The 16,645-nt window shown below is 41.7% G+C and overlaps 2 protein-coding genes across 5 annotated transcripts; one reads left to right on the top strand and one right to left on the bottom strand.

Annotated features, from left to right (window-relative positions):
- Positions 1–3,213: 3,213 nt before the first annotated feature.
- On the bottom strand, positions 3,214–14,030 carry LOC137108378 (E3 ubiquitin-protein ligase AMFR-like). Of its 4 annotated transcripts, none has more exons than XM_067492853.1 (13): positions 12,991–14,030; positions 11,905–11,997; positions 11,421–11,585; positions 10,878–11,030; positions 10,255–10,295; positions 10,034–10,166; positions 9,544–9,677; positions 9,067–9,177; positions 7,612–7,787; positions 6,961–7,064; positions 6,732–6,866; positions 5,989–6,173; positions 3,214–4,369 (listed from the first exon to the last, which is right to left on the bottom strand). In XM_067492853.1, the coding sequence occupies exons 1-13, from the start codon at positions 13,246–13,248 to the stop codon at positions 4,354–4,356; spliced, it is 1,704 nt and encodes a 567-aa protein (XP_067348954.1). In that variant the 5' UTR covers positions 13,249–14,030; the 3' UTR covers positions 3,214–4,353. The 4 variants fall into 4 exon arrangements, with proteins under 4 accessions (XP_067348954.1, XP_067348953.1, XP_067348957.1 ...); XM_067492852.1 differs by having other exon boundaries at positions 3,214–4,320; XM_067492856.1 differs by lacking the exon at positions 10,878–11,030 and having other exon boundaries at positions 3,214–4,320.
- On the top strand, positions 14,022–16,556 carry pdcd2l (programmed cell death 2-like). Its single transcript, XM_067492857.1, has 2 exons — positions 14,022–14,561; positions 15,168–16,556. Exons 1-2 carry the CDS (start codon positions 14,075–14,077, stop codon positions 15,791–15,793), a joined length of 1,113 nt encoding a protein of 370 aa, XP_067348958.1. The 5' UTR covers positions 14,022–14,074; the 3' UTR covers positions 15,794–16,556.
- Positions 16,557–16,645: the final 89 nt, after the last annotated feature.

Here is a 16,645-nt window from a genome sequence, read left to right as displayed (position 1 = left end):
AGTTTTTCTCATTCTTTTCTTAACTTTTACAAAGTAAATGAATCCAATGACATAATGCAGGATCAATTTCTGCTCAGCTGCCTGCACTCGTTATACTTTTGTGTCTTACAGATGATACTTGCATCACATTTGGTAACCATGCAGTACTTTGATCGTTTACTTGGGTAAAAGATGCTTGTTTAAATAAAGTTGCCTTAGAGGCCCTTTAATTTATCCTTAAAGTTCAGGTCCCACATTAAACCAAGATCAGTGTGTTTTTTTTCAAGGCTGCAAATAAACATTCAGTGAAATGTTTCCCAGATGTGTTGGGTCAAAATAAGTCTTCTATGAATCCGTCTCTGCAGCTTCAGAGGAAACTTGGGTCACAATGTCTTCAGTTCATTTTATCCACATCAAACACTCCCAGCTCTGTACTTTGAAGCTCGCTGCTCACCGTCAGGCTGAATCCTAAAAAAAAATCCTCTGCGTGAGTCAGGAATCCCACACTCAGAAGAAGCACAACTGACTGGGTTTTCTGGACCATTTCTCATCTGCGCGGCAAAACAACCAAGTCCAGCTCTAATCTGCCCGAGTAACGCAGATCAAGGGGCCCAGGATCCTCCACCTTCTGTGGCCCTTTATGCTCCTGCAGTCTGGTAAATCCTGCACAGATCTGGGCTCGCTGGTCAAAGAGGTTTCTTGGAGCATCATAAGTAGGGCAGCATGGGAAACTTGAAACCTGTAGTTTTCCATGACCTGAAACGCTAACAACCCCTGAGTGATGATGGAAACATTGCAAGTTTAATGTTTGAGTTTCGCTTTAACTGCGTTTCCCTGGACTGAGTATAAAGATCTGGATGCAGACACTGGTTTTCACTTTTTCAGTCTTTTACTGCTCGTCCCAACTGTTGAGTGGCACCAAATTCAAAATGAGCAAAAACTTCGTATTGTTCACACTCAGTCATGTCATATCAAATCATTCTCTCTTCAGACAGTTTACACAGCATCCTGACATTTTTGTGAAACTGTAAAACACTTTGACTTTTAAAAAAAAATGTCTTATCATTATTATTGGCCTTTACGCTGTTAAACACATAAATGATGTGTCTCATTCACAGGTTTTCTGCAGGATGTCTGGAGTTTGGCTGCTGCTTTTGTCCATTACTGGCTCCAAACAAACCTTCCAGAGAGAAAGAAGGTGAGTGGAAACAGCTGACTATGATGGGCTCAACCACTTGGCAACCACATAAATTAGTTTCAACAATTTTTTATTTTTCTTGGCCTTAAAAAAAGAGGCTTTAAAAGCATTTTAAAAACATTTATTCTGACACAAACTAGTTCCTGTGTTTGAGGGAAACGAAAACGGACAAATTTAGCTGAAAAAACAGTATTAAAGGAAATTTAGATCAACACATAAAAGTAACTTAAATGTTTAATTTCTTTCTCTAAAATGTGGATTTTGTAACCAGTAGGATGCTGCAGTGTCTCACTAAATAATCACGTAAACACCTCAGTCAGATTCATATCGTTATAAAAATACGTAGGGTTGTTTTTCTTTGTTCAAAACGTGCACAGAAGCAGCCATTTTGTTTGAGGTGCTTTGTTTTTGTGCACGACGCCTCTTTTGTTACAGGTACAAAGTGATCACACCTGTCTGTCACCTGCTCATTAAGTTAAACATAATCTATCAGGCCATGTTGAAGTGAGCTGCATTGTAATTAAAGTAAAAGCTAAAACTCACTAATTCCTGTGGGAACAGACAGGAATGAGTCTGTTCTGCTACATTAGTAAATTCCCTGCGGCATCAGTTTTATACTAATGTTGTAATGTTAGAATATGTTGTGGAGCTCAGAGGTAAAATAATCTTTGATATAAGACACATTGTACTGAGCCCGGCCACCTCACTGTTCCTTTAATTATGCTGTTGGTCAAAAGAAAAAGTCTGACACATGAGAAACATTTTCCCCTGAAGCATCTATAATAATTCTAGTAATTAGAAATGATGATGGGGATTCGCCTGAAGCCAGTGTAAACTGAGAGGAGACGTATGAGTAGACTGAGTTTCTACAGGAAATATGAGTGAAGTGTGACTGCCCCCTGCTGGCCGGAGGTGGGACATGTGCAGTGAGCCCCAACATTTAATGGGAAAACAAGGCAACTATGAAATTATCAGGATTGTTTACAATGGTTGAAAACACTAATTTGGTGTGGACTCTGTAGCATGAAGTAAACCTGATTAAACAATTACAATTGATAACGAACAGTTTTGTTAAACTATATCTCAATATCTCAAGCAAGATTTGAGTTTTACTGCACATGAGCATCAGAAAATGTGAGGGGGGGGACACGAGTCTTCTTTGTTTCAAGGAGCATAATAATTTCCCTCTTTATGGTAAATGTATGTTACATTTAGAAATAGATTTTTGCGTCACGTTACACCAGTGTTCTCTGCACCAAATTAACATCCTGTACCTTTACGTGCAGGATGTTGTAAGTGAACCTTAAACAAAGACGTTCTCTGAAAATTCTGTAACATGCTTACACACTGTTTCTTCTGTTGTTCCGTCTGTGCACCAGCTGTGGCAGTGACAAAACAACCCAGATTCCTCAGGTAAAATTGGAAAAACAAGAATATTTTCCTTGTTGTCTAGTTGGGGATCATCAGACTCTAAATGTGTCTTTTTACTTCTTTGTTACCATGAGTTATAATTACTACAGTATGAGTTGAGTTTTGTTTGGCAACATGGCTCCAGGAAAAAAGGCTGGAGTGGCAGGAAGAGGGAGAAACCATCATTAGGATACATTTGATTTATGTGAAGAACAATGATTCTTGATCTAAAGCTCCACACTGTATGTTACGAGTTCTGAGTAAGAATCGTTGCGTGTTACGGTCCAACACGCTTAATATGGGACATTTACAAGTGATCATGCTGCGATTAACTGATGGGCCAAGGTTCATGTTGTTGTTGCAGAGTTTTGAGAATGTGGCGTCGGTGCTTAGTGAAGCCTGTCAAAAGGTCTGGCCTCTAAAACCTGCCTCAGAATGGAAATTAGTTGTGTTTAATACTGAGACGCTCTGGATGTGTTTGTTCGCACTGAGCCTCGTAGCACCTGGTCAGACTGGGGTCACTGCTTGGTGTAATCAGTGCTTCAGCTAATTACAACCGCAATTCCAAAAAAAAGTTGGTACGATGTGTAAAACCTAAATAAAAACAGAATGCGATAATTTGCAAATGTTATCAACCCATATTTTATTCACAATAGAACATAAACACGATATCAGATGTAGGACAGCATCATAATTTATTCACTAGTCTTATAGAAATACTTAAATGTCTTTGTGCAAATTGTAGGCTCAGTCATTTCCTCTATGCTAAAGTGCCAAATGCAGTATTAATTTTGTAAACAGGAATAGAGTTCAGATGAACAAGAATAAACTAAAAGGCTTAGAGTGACACAAACAAACCCAGTATGATGGAAGAATTGAAACTAGACTGTTCATGCAAAGAGATCACAGCAATTTAGACGCCGACACCTTCTGGGTTTGGATCAAAGCGAAACACTGAACAGAAGTAAAATCTAAAGTGAAGAATGTGTATTATTGCTGTCTTATAAATATAATTAACTTTACTTTCAGTGTCTGCAAACGTAACAGCTGCATGAGACGCATTTACAGTTTTACACCGTAAAATGAGCAGAATTCAGTTTGGGCTACAAACGATAAGCAAAGAAAAAAAAAAAGCTAACAGTCATGCCAAGCATTGAAATTTCATATTTGGCAGTTTTGGAATCCACATTTTGGTTAGTACCAATACTATAATCTGATTGGTCCCTCAACCCTAGTAACAAAGTCCTCAAAGGTTCTTGTCGACCACGATTTGCTTGTTTTTCAGCTGCTGCAGTTTCCCTGTGATCCACAGTGGATTCAGCCACAGGGTGTTTTGGAAGAGCAGAGAGCTCCTCCATAAAATATCCCTCTGATCAGAGGAACTGATGCTACATGAAGCTATGTACATTAATACACGAGTTCCACTAATGTGCTTCCAGCTGCTGAGATTCCAAACTCCGTTTTCCTGGCGGCGCAGCTGGTGCTCATGTGGAATTCACTGCTGAAATCGGAGATTATTAAAGACGAAACATTATTTTTGGAGCTCTGTTTTTCGACAGTAACTGCAGAAATGGGGAAATTCCAAAGACCAGGAGATCCAGTGGCCATTGACAGGTGTCAGCTTATCAGTGCTCAGTTATTCAAGTCAGAGTGTTTCTCGTTGCAGGGTCACAGCGTCACTGTTGGAGTCGAGGTTTCCTGTGTTGGAGCTGCTGTTCCTGCTCAGAAAGTCCCTGCAGACCACAGCAAAGTTCACAGGTAAGCAGTCACAATGGAGCTTTGCTAGAAACAGGTTTGGTTTTTTTGTTTCGAGAGAGAGATTATTGAAAAATAGTTTGTAAACAGCAAGTTCAAAGAGCAACATTCTATAAAATACAACGACAAACTAAAATTGTATGTATAACAAAAAGACCTGTTAAGATTTGACTGACAGTTACTGCCGTCAGTTCAGGGTCACAGTGAACAAAGGCTTGATTGTCAGTTAACTGATGATTTAATCTGTAAACTAGAACAAATGGTAAAAATACTCGGAACCTGTCATCACAGTTATCGGTTGACACTGATGCAAATGCTGACTAATCCTCAAGTACATTAAGAAATCTGAGCATTTTTAAAAATTCCTTATCCAAACTTTTCATCTCTATGATTTCTAACCTGAGTTAAAGCTTACATTAGTTTTTGGGAGGATAAGCACGATGCATGCAGACAGCTGAGGGTTAAATCCCCGGCACAGCACAGAAACCTCCAAAACCAATGAATTTCTACAGCATTTTTAGGCCTTAAAAGAGATGAAGGTGATTCTATAAAAAGATTTTTAGGCAACATTGCAGTAAGAACAGAAACAGAAATAAAAGTGAGCAGGATGTGATTGTCTACTTGTGAAAACGTACTGATGGTTACGAACTGAAACCAACAGCTGTCTGTAAAACAGGAGCCTTAAAAACAGCTGCTGTGATTTAAAAGTCAGCTGTGAGATAAAGTGATGCTGGTTTGTAGTAAAAGATGCTAAAACTCTGCAGAGGCTCATCAGCGTTCGGAGCTAATGAGCAGCAGCTGTGAGCAGCAGCGGAGACGAGGTCAGAGCCGGTTGAACAGGACGGAGATGTCGCTCGGAGGAAAGCAGGGTAACGTAAAGCACCACGTGCTTATTCGATCATTTATCGATAAATCATTTTTAAGAAGACTTCACTGGTTTGTCCGTTTTTAACGACCCCCAATAAAACCAACAAAGTCACTTGGTGTCAGTGCTGCAGACCCCCACTGTCCAAAAACAACTGAACTCAGCAGTAATAATGTCTCAACCACGTTTTGGAATGAAACTGATAATAGTTGTCACATCTGACTGAAATCTTTATTTTTCCAGCCACAAGTTTTCGAATAATGAAACGCGGTGTCCGGCTGTGTTTAATGACCATCAGAGGTCTACAGCAGATATACACCACTCGAGACACTTCATGGTTTTGTGTCTGTATGGGGCTTGTTAATTACGTTATTATGACATTATTTGGAAGAGTTATTATTCTTTAGGTTTAATCTGCTACAGCTTTGTCCTGATGGATTTTACAGAAATGCGCTTTGAAAATGAAACAATAGAATTTTAGCATCACCTCTAATCTGTTCTCCTGATACCTTTGGGACTCAAATATTATAAAGTAATCTCTAACTGAACGTACACAGTTTTATTCCTTTTCTTTTGTCATTTGAAGGAGAATCGCCTGTTACCTTGTTTTAATGTGGTTGGAGGTAAATGCAGATCTGGAGAGTTTTAGAATGGAACTAGCTTCACGTAGACGGTGGGTTTGTTTTTATCTGTTTCCCAGTGTATTGTTGACATCTGAGATTCTTGATCCGGTGGTTTACCCACCATTTTAAATCACCTTTGACTCGTTTCCTATCACTACCTTCGTGCTCGCTGCAGCAGTTCCTCTTTCCTCTGAAGCAGCAGCTTCTGTCGCTCCTCTGCTGTCGCAGAAAACCGAACCTCCGCCTTGTCATCCACACCTTCAGCTTCCTCCTCACCCTCTGTGTCATCATCTTCCTCGCTCTCAGGGGGTGGAGTGATCTGTATGACCGGGTGCTCCACGGGCTGAAGAGAGAGGAGACTCAGGTTGTACAAGGTTTCTGTAGGTTCAGACTTGTTCAGTCTAATTAGCAACAACAGGACTCGTGTTGTTTCTAGTTTATCACGTGAGATCAGACCTACAGGACTAATAGACTGAATATCTTGTCAACACTTCCATTCTCTGGTAAAACCTCCAGACTAATTATGTCATGATAAATGTAACTTTGTAACTTTAGCTGTATGGTCAATTTTTTGCAACAGTATTTGAGGGAATTTCTTCGTAACATTTACGTTAAGTGACGTAGATCTTTTTAAATAGACGTGGATGCAATAGTTGGCATCATTGTAAATGTTTTGTTTAAGGACACAAAGTCCAACCCAGATGACGCGAACCACTTTTCTCCGTTAAAACTGACTAAATGGATAATAAACTTTGTCATATTGGTTGGAACATGCTAAATAGCTCTTTCTCCACACAATCTTTTTAGTTGAACGAGTTTAGAAACACAGCAGTTGTTCTAAAACATTTGATAATGAGCCTCTGAGCCTGCTGTAGTTTTCTACATGGGTGTGTGGACTGACCAGTGGCTGGGAGATGGTCTGGATTCGTCCCTCCAGGATGTTGTCGGTGGTGTCCTCAAGTGATCGAGTGATCTCCAGGTCCTGAAGGATGAGGTGCAGCGGGACCTGAGGAAACATCTCGTGGATCTGCTGAGCCTGAGACACAAACACCAGATATACCCAATAAACGTCTCTTAACAAAGTAGGGGACTGAACTGTAGAGTCTGGATCTCTTCCTTTTTACACTGACCATGGTGTTGATCTGGGACTGGTTGGTTGATGCGATGCCTGTGAAGTTGGTTGTGGCCATAACTTCCACTGAGAAACTGGGCAGCCAGCTGGCAATCTGAGAACCTGCAAACAACAGGGGATATACAAACATGACACACGACAGGGTCTGAAGGCCTCTGTACTTTCATCTAACTGCCCACCTGTTAATAAAACCTGCAAAATTTCTGACCTGTTTTTAATGACACACATTTTTAGCCTGAATAAAAACCGACAAATGTGAACAAAGTAAGAGTTAATAACTGAATTTAAGCTTTGAAAATGCAGCAGCATCTTTCTGAAAAGGTGACATCATTTTACGTGAAGCCTGACATGATGCGTTAGCAGTCTTACATTTTCCACTAGATGTTGACAAAAAAAAATAAAAAAGTAATTGTATTGTTATAGCTTCGCTTCTCAACTAGAACCAACAGTATTTTGCTCAAAATGTGAATGGATTCAGCTCCTGCAGAGCAAAAATCTAATGAATGTAATGCAGTTAATACACTTTCATCAGAAGACTAAAGCTAAAACAAAGTCAGCTGCTAAATTATTGTGATTAATTTTAAAATATCAATACAGACAAAAGGACCTGGACAGAAATGGATGAAAACTACAAGGTTTCCTGTCTCACCATCAAAGTGGAAGAAGTGGTTGAGCTGGTGAAGATGCAGCCGGCCGGTGGCTGCAGGCCCAGGAGGCGTGTTAGTGGGGAGGCCTCTCACCACATCACCATCCCCTCCGATGTTCAGGGACATCCGACATGTTGGACATGACGTGTCGTGCTCGAGCCAGGAGCGCAGACATGAGCTGAGGACCCACAAACCGTGCAAAGTGTGTTTCTTTATTCAACTTCAACTGCATGTCGCAGCTGAGTGACTTCATGCAGCACAACTCTAATTTTCCTTTATTGTACTTCATCTGCTCATTGTGTCTTTACTGTATCTAATTATTGTAATGATTCCCCCTGTGGCATTTGTTCTGCCTTTATTTAAACTCATTATGTTTATTTGTTCATTCGTTTATTGGCTCATTACAACAGTTCCCAGCAGCATTTAGCTCTGTTAACCAACTAATGTCCAATATGCTCCCATTATAATTACTGCCCTGCTGACTTCGTTGCTAAAATGCTAATGACTGTCAGAAAGGTGTGTGCGCTTTATTTCTTGACCGGTTCCTGTTCTTCCAGTGAGCAGAACTAGAAAAACCTTAAGCTGCTTTAAATACATTCCGCTGAAAGGATTTGCTCACAGCGACGACTGTAAAGAGAATAATCACTAATTCCTGCTCAGCTTTTTAACCCCCTTTAACTCCCTCGCTCCAGTTTTGTGGCACATTAACGGTCTGGTTTTATTCAAGCTCTGTACAGACCTGCAGCAAACTGCCGATACAGTCCATCTTTACATGCACATGGAATATTTACTAGGAAATGGGATTTAGTACTTGTCTCGCTCAAGGACACTTCGACGTGATAGGAGGAGCCTGGGATTTGTGGACTACTGCTCTACGTCTGTAGTCTTTGTGGACTGGTGCAGGAGGAATTCAATCCTTTCTGTGCGATCAGTAAGTTTAGCTGCTTCTTGTTGACTACCTGAAGCGCTGTAGCAGAGCAAATGGAGCGAAAGGTGATTGGACGGATGTTTAGTCTAATGATAGCACCAGCTTCAGTTGCTCAAGTTAATCAAATTATGTGGGTAATTGGGGAACCAGTTTACGTGCACTGTAGTAACCTGATTACAGTGATCTCCTCCTCCTTTCTCCTCTCTTTAATTTGAAACCATGGCTCACAGATTTCACCTGTATATAATATGCACTTTGAGTGGGAAGTGTCTAATTTCAGCATTTGTTAAATTTAGACACCAACTCTGAGCTGCTTTAACCACGAGGGGGCATGGCCCCTTTCACCTGGATTCCATACCCTGGGTACAGTAAACAGGTTTTATGTGACAAAAAAACAACAGCTGGAGAAAGACGACTGTGATCAGGTTTCTTAAACGCACGTGGTAAAGACAGTGGAACTTTTAGCAGGTAAAGAGGCAAAAACAACGATCAGAGCTGTGTCTCTGAACATAACATCTCTTGTACTGACCTGTGGAAAAGATGACCGCAGGGCAGTTTCCGAGCAGAGCTCATCACATCCCAGCAGATTGCACAGTCGTCATTATTAGCCGCCACTTCGTCTGCAGACGCCACAGAAAACCTGAAAACACATCAGTATGAGTGACACATGCAGCATCAGTAATATGACAGGAGTTTGTGTTTTATTAGTGTTTAAAACTGTAGAACTTTTTATTTCTTCTCCAGAAAGGACTAAAAAATGTCTAAAAAAAAAAAAAAAATGGATTCATTACGTGTTTTTAAACTGCAGAAGTTCTTCGCACCAGACCTACAATGATAAATTCTGTGATTACCATGAAAGCACGTACTGTTTGTTTCCGTTTAGTTTAGCCAACTGCCCGACCAGTGCATCAGACTGCAGGGCCACGTGCACAGTGCTGGTATCAAACATGTAGCTGTAGTTTTAGCCCTAATAATCATCTGGAGTCTCTGGCACTGTGGTACTGACCTGGTCTCCATGTTGTGGAGGACTGTTAGGTAGCTGTGGTGGCGGCGGATTCTCTTCTGAACCTCCTCAATGAGAAAACGAAGCTGCGTGAAGATGACCAGACTTGCCATGGACAACCAGCTGTTAGTGAAGAGCTGAGAAACATCCCATTATTTTACACACGTATAGAACTAAACATGCACCATGTAAGAACAAAATTTTATATTAAAACACACAATGCAGCTTCATTAAAGTACAAGTTCCAACTGTTCTTCATTGGATCTGCAGCTTCTTCTGTTATTCTGCAAAATGATGTTGACCACCATCAACAAAGCAAGTCTACATTTAAAATGTAAATAGCTGCAATAGTATTAAAAACAGGAATAAAAACTACTTTTACACTGTCCTTCTAGAATTTGTGGCATAAAATTAAGACCAAAATAAAATCTCTGCAGAATATACTGAGCTCTAAGGGACCAGTGGGACTGACATTAACTGTGAGTGAGCTAACCAGCATGTGGATGTGATGCAGCAGGTCGAGGCCCAGCAGCAGCAGCTCCATCAGCAGGTCAGTGTAGTAAACGTAGGAGGATTTATTCTCCCAGCTGCCCTCCTGGTTCATGTCCCACAGGTGGATGGAGTACCTGCACAAAAACACAAGGACCATCACACAAAACTCTTTGTGCCACCTTCAAACATGAACCACATGAATCGACCGTGTTTTTCACCTACCGAAACATGACGTGCGTGGTCCTGACCGTCACCAACATACACTGAAACACAACGATGGGTCGACTTCATTAGCCAAAGTTTTTTAGCATTTATAAATTCAGTCAAGACAATGTGATAGATCAAATTTAAAAAAGACAACCAAAGTGGAAATAAGGCTTTATGCTGGTTCTGAGGATTGAATGTTCACACAGGTGGATGAAGCCTTCACGAAGCTTTGTGACAAAACCTGATTTAATAAGGTTTAGTATTAGAATCAACTGTTTTCATGCGACTGGAGGTTGATAGGCAATAAATTGTTACTTCCTCATATATCGAAAATAATGTCTGATCACTATAATTCTCAATTATTGGTGTGTCCCAGTCCTTCATGTGCATCATATCTAGTGATTACTTAAGAAATACCAGCAGGAAAAAAAATTTTAAAACAGAAAAGCAGCAGAATGTCCTGAATTAACCTCATTTAAATTTTCACACTTTGAAAAAATTGGAATTGAGACATTTTGTCTCGAAACATATTCAGAGTTGTGGGAAGCTGCAAATAACCAGGAAGAGTCTTACTGAGGCCATTTCTGAACACTTGAAACTCGAGGGTCAGAGAGAGTGAGGGGAGGGGAGCCTCTCACCTCGGCAGCCATGAAGGCCGCGGTGTGGCGGCCTTGACTGCGAGCCAGTCGGCTGCAGAGTGTAGCCAGACCACCACAGCTCAACAGCAACACCACCAGCAGCAGCAACACGCGAGTATGGCTGGACAGAGGGGTGGCCGGAGAGAAGGACAGCTGGACCGACACAATGCCACAATATGTTAAGACTGAAAAGCAGTGAGTGCTCTGAAAACCAAGTACGTTCAGTGATGAACACTAAGCACATCAACATTAAAATATTAAATCATTGCTAAAATCAGAACAACCGTCTGTATGTCTGTTTGTCCTGTGTGGGTTTTCAGTATGTCAAATAAAAAGAACAGAAAGTCTGCTCACATTTTCTGTATAGGATTAACACAGGCTTTATGTGGCAGATATTGCTTTTTATATTAAGAGTGAATAAACATTAACACCACCGATTGGTTTCTGCTTAAGGAGGAAAGTCAGTCTAAAACCTAAAAATAAATACTGTCATCATCAGATTCTACTATTTAAGGCTGTGTATGATTTAATGGTCAACCTTACATATTCAAAACGGTCCTTGCAGAGCTGAACTAGGAGGTGCAGAAAGACGGGGATGGCAAACCAGAGCCACCACATCACCACTTCCTCCACTGTCTGGACATTCAAGACGCCAAACACAAAGATGAACTTGTAGAAGATGAAGTTCCAGAACTTGTCCTTCAAGTGCTGCAGAAAAAAAAAAGACAATAATTAATGCACCTAAAAAGAAAACTGCCTTCCTCGAATTTCTCTTTCTTTCATGACAAGACTTAAACGGTGTGTAATCTCTGTATTTTTACTCCATTTAAACTTAGGTTGGAATGACGGCACTTATCTTAATCACTAACTCACATGCTTAGTTTCATGTCTTCAAAGCTTTTAAGTGGGTGACCTAACGAACTTATCAGTTCAACCTTTTACGAGTAAAAAACTCTGGAGCTGAACATATTATTAATAAGATACTAATATGAAACTAACGCCAAACACCAGAAACAGACATAGTGACCTGCTTTTCACTGACACGCAGTGGCCCAAACACGACGCACTGGATGAGTTTGGCGATGAGCAGCAAGACACAGCAGGCTGTGTTCACCATCACCTGCACATTAAAACAGTATTTGCATTAAGAAGTCACAGTGCTGTACGGATTACACATTCATTTTCTAACATTGTTCTGAATAAATACAAGGTAAGAAATAGCAAGTGCAAAGATTATAACAGAAACCGCTGCTGCGTCTCCAAATTGTGGTCAGGTACATGTTGTTTGCTTTAATTTCCTTTAGGTGAGTCTAGATTATAACTCAACTGTTTAGAAAATCATACATAGGACATGTGGTGACAGAAACACAAGCGAAATCATTTCTAAAGCTCTGAGTTCTCCCATCAGCACAGTGTCCTCAATAAATGAGAAATAAAAAAAAAAATCTGGAATCACCAGGACTCTTCCTAATGTCAGAAATCCAGCCCACTGGAACAGCTGAACACACCGTTTTTGATTTTTTAAATTATTTTGCAGCATATTCCCCCTTGTCATCATGTGTTATTGAGTATGAACTGATGGGCAAGATTTACAATTTAAAATGAAATATTCAACACACTGATGTGCCAAAGGTGCAAGGAAATACTTCCTAAAGCCCCTCAAAGTATAAGGTCAGTGACAAAATGGCTTTTCTACACACCTCAAATTGAGTTTTTTGTTTTAAATAATTGACCATTTTGTATGAAACTGTTTGAAGAATTCTGAGTTTAAAGTCCAAATCAAAGCTCATGTCCCCCAGTGGCCCCAATTGTCCAACGTAACACATTCACTTCAGTTCTGGGCGTCTGGGAAATGAATGGATGTGACATGAGAGTTACACGCAAGTTTACATCCTAAAAGTAGAAGCTAAGCAATTTCTAAAATAAATCTTGCGTAGAATCCATTTTACACCACAGGTGATCGCTCGATTAAATCACGACACCTCCCGGAACTGTAACAGGCGAATAAGCGATTTTGATGAAATAAGCTTATTATGTGTCTGCATTTAAAAAACTCTATCAAATACAATGTGAACATAATGAACAAGCTAAGAGAAGCGGCGGGATCACTCACCCAGACAAACACACTGTCCGTCAGCAGGTGCAGCAGGACATCGGAGGCCACATCTCCGTACCCTGCACCCAGGTACCGTGCACTGTCCCTCAGGTGACGGCCCATCCTGGAGTTGTGGAACGGATGGGTGTGGGTCTCCTTTGGGTCGGGCTGTGCCCGGGAGACAGTCAGGACAGTTCCGACCAGCAGGGCAGCACTCAGCGCCGTGTAGGTCTGTAAACTGGGCCATGGGAGCCGCTCCAGCAACAGGAAAGGCATGATGATGGACGGATTAACGTGCAGTTACATAACACAGAAAACGCGTAACCGTCACGTGCTGTTTCATGGAGCAGAACGTTAGAATCTTTCCCGCACTTCAAACGTCCAACGCTACCGTTACAACACTGTCACAAGGAGCAACGCCAGCTCGCTCTGAGCCAGCTTAGCTAACATAACGCTGACCCGCTCATTTTGTTAGACGGAGACAAGCACATAGAGTTAAAACTAAGCGGAGAAACGTCATAACCTTAAACACGTTGGATCTTTTAACGGGGGTAAAGCGGCGTGTGAGCGACGCTGGAGAGGTGGACTCACGTCACAGCCCAACTAATTTTAGCCCAACATTGGCTTTTCCGGTTGTTGTTTTTCAAAATAAAAGGCACCACTTCCTAAAGCCACTTCAAACTAAACGCTTTTGAATTTGGGAATTTCCTCCGGCCTCAAATACATTTACTTAACAAATACTGATCATTTCTATAGCACAGGTAGCGGATATATTCTTCATAGTTTAAGCTACAGACGCAGTGAATGCAGCTTTCAAACAATGTGCAAGCTATGGAAAAGTAATTATTTTAGTTAATGTTATTTAAACATAAAGCCGTTTCGGTGGGAGATTTAATCTACTTTAATTTATTTATTTAATCTATCTTTCACAAATGCATTTTAGCAGCATTGTGGCATTTTATAAACATTTTAACAAATATTTATAGCTGGGTAACATTAGTTTTACCACCGCGACATGTTTTAGCTGGTGTTCACCGGCGGTAATGTTTTGGTGGAGGACCGGTTGAGCTGATTTCCGGTTAGTGTTTTTACCATGTGAGAAATGGCATCACCTACCCACGACTTAAGTCTGATCGGTGTGTGTGACGGAGACCTCGATCCCAAGAGGTACCAGTCCTCATACCTAACCAATAAGGTCGGGGGTCACCCGGACTGGTTGCCGGTCATCTCTCGGTTGTCTCCACGTTGCGGTCGCTGCGGGGCTCCGTTAGCCCATGTGGTGCAGGTGTACTGCCCCTTGGAGGCGTCCCCTTACCACAGAAATCTCCACCTGTTCGCGTGCACAGGTGCCGACTGCAACGGCCGTTCAGAGTGCTGGAGAGTGCTCCGCTCTCAGTGTCTGGAGACTGAGGTGGGAGCAGGGCCCACACTCTGCAAGCCGGCTCCGGCTCAGGGAGCTCCGCTGACGGCCACTGACTGGTGTGACACCGCCGATGACTGGGGGATGGAGGAGGGTGATGCTGAATGGGTAGGATGTGAAAAGCAGGACAGGCAGGTCCAGGAAGAGGTAACTGCTCCCAATGTAGAAGGTAAGGTTGAGCTCAATGGTAAAGTTGGGTTTTACTCTAATATATATGTGAGATACAGCTGCATATTTACAACCATCGGAGGGCGGCATGGTTAGACAGTTGTTAAACCCAAATTGAAAACCCAGTATTTAAGACACGCTCACATGCTATTAGGGGAAGGTAATGCTATTTATAGCTAAGTTTAGGTTTCAGGAAATGCTGACACATGCAGGAGGAATTAAGTGAGCTCCAACTGTGACTATTAAACGGAACTTTAACAATCACAATAGTTGGAATTAAGTTGTTTTTTTTTTTTTTATCTTTTTGATCTGATGTGCCAATCAAATGCAAATGTTGTGGCAGAAATGTTTTATTCGCTGGGTGGAAGCGACACCCCTGCACAGTTTCTACCTCAGCATATGTTGGTACCTGCCATCTTCCGACTGGCAGTCAGGTCAGGGAACAACTGTTTTTCTACACACGTAGCAAAAGTTGACTGTTCTGATCGGTGACTCACACCAGCTGCATGCAAAATATTAATTCTCCATATGAAAGCTGCTGTTATAAACATCTGCCAGAGGTAGGTGCTGTGGTGATTGTAATGTTTATCTCTTTACTGCTACACAGAATATCCTGTATCCAGTGAGATGGATGTCAGCGGCAGACTTCAGGACCTCAGTTTGGGAGAATCACATGATGACGTTCTCGTCTTCCGCTCTTTCTTCATCAGTGTGGTAGAGGAGTCAGATCTGTGTGGGGAGAACAACGACCTGGAGCACGCTCAGGAGCTGCTGAGGGCGTACGAGAGCAGAGAGCGTGTGGTGGTAGGGGAGCTGGACGGCAGTGAGGGTGGTGTCAGAAGTGGGGGAGAGGAGAAGTATGAAAAGACCAAAGCCAGACACGGAGATGTCATATTCTCCAAGTTCATGAAGAAGATCTCACTCTGTCCACAGCAGATCCTGCGGTACTGCCACGGAGGGAAGCCACTCTTCATCTCTGAGCCACCATCCAACATGGCTCAAGTGGTTTCAGCATGCAGCTCCTGTGGGGGATCCAGGACTTTTGAGCTCCAGCTGATGCCTGCTCTAGTCAGTCTGCTGCAAAGGAAAAGTGGCAGCGCGGAGGTAGAGCTGGAGTTCGGGACGGTTCTGGTCTATACCTGCACAAACAGTTGCTGGACGGCAGGATCAGGATCAGCCGTGGAGGAGCTGTGCTTTGTTCAGACAGATCCAGACCAGCAACTTTTTAAATGACTGAACAGCCTCAGCTTCACCAAGTAGGGAGACGTTTTTAAAAAAGGAAAACAGAGTGATGAAAACAGCAGGTAATCGCATCTCATCCTGCTGCAGTAAAGTTAAAGTGTGCTCGAGGACATTGTTGAAGAATCAGTTTTACTGGCTGTGTTGCATCAGGTTCTACCAAAGCACTATAGAGCAGCTGACGACGAGTAAGACCCAAGTCTTACATCACTTTAAGTTAACAATCAATGATTGACTTCAGAGTGGTGCTTGCAAGTCTGTGAATTCTGTTTTAGCATAAAAATGAACTAAAACATGATCATATTTAGGCAAGTCCTAAAACTAGATAAAAAGGAACCCAATTAAACAAATTGGACCAAAAAAAGAAATGGGCTGAAATCATACCAAGCTGCAGATGTCTGGTTACAGTTTTTGCTACAAAGGAGGGTCACAAAAAGTATTTGCTACACACCTTAACTAGTTACAGGACTTGTGCAAAAATTGGATCATGTTTTAGATCAAATATATGCAGAAGATGCAGATATGCAGAAGATTCTAAAACATTCACAAAGGATCAAACGTAAAGGCCACAGACTTCACTGACATCTCAGATGAATGTATGTCTGAAGTATTCAGTTTCAGTGGGGGAAAAGTTATGTGCATGGTCTATGGACCCATGCATTGTTTGTACATCTGGGCCCAGATTTGGTTTCAATTGCCTACAGTTAGACTGTTTATGATCACTTTTATTTCTGGGCCTATTCAAAAGCTCCCCGAAGATTTTAAAGGGCAGGTCAATGCCGAATCGTAGCAGGCAGAGTAATCAGCAGGGGGAGCACAACAAGAGATGAAGTCTAATAAAATGTG

The sequence above is a fragment of the Channa argus genome, chromosome 23, assembly GCF_033026475.1.
Source record: "Channa argus isolate prfri chromosome 23, Channa argus male v1.0, whole genome shotgun sequence".
Taxonomy (NCBI): Eukaryota; Metazoa; Chordata; class Actinopteri; order Anabantiformes; family Channidae; genus Channa; species Channa argus.
The sequence above is the reverse complement of the archived record's forward strand: the minus strand, read 5'-3'. Positions and strand labels throughout refer to the sequence as shown.

What these genes read in the sequence shown, in the direction of transcription:
- LOC137108378 (XM_067492852.1), bottom strand. Translation starts at nt 13,248, where the DNA reads ATGCCTTTCCTGTTGCTGGAGCGGCTCCCATGGCCCAGTTTACAGACC. An exon ending in CGGACAGTGTGTTTGTCTGG is followed by an intron (nt 11,998 to 12,990) that starts GTGAGTGATCCC and finishes TTTAATGTGCAG; the next exon opens with GTGATGGTGAACACAGCCTG. An exon ending in CTCCACAACATGGAGACCAG is followed by an intron (nt 9,178 to 9,543) that starts GTCAGTACCACA and finishes ATGTGTTTTCAG; the next exon opens with GTTTTCTGTGGCGTCTGCAG.
- pdcd2l (XM_067492857.1), top strand. Translation starts at nt 14,075, where the DNA reads ATGGCATCACCTACCCACGACTTAAGTCTGATCGGTGTGTGTGACGGA. An exon ending in AACTGCTCCCAATGTAGAAG is followed by an intron (nt 14,562 to 15,167) that starts GTAAGGTTGAGC and finishes ACTGCTACACAG; the next exon opens with AATATCCTGTATCCAGTGAG.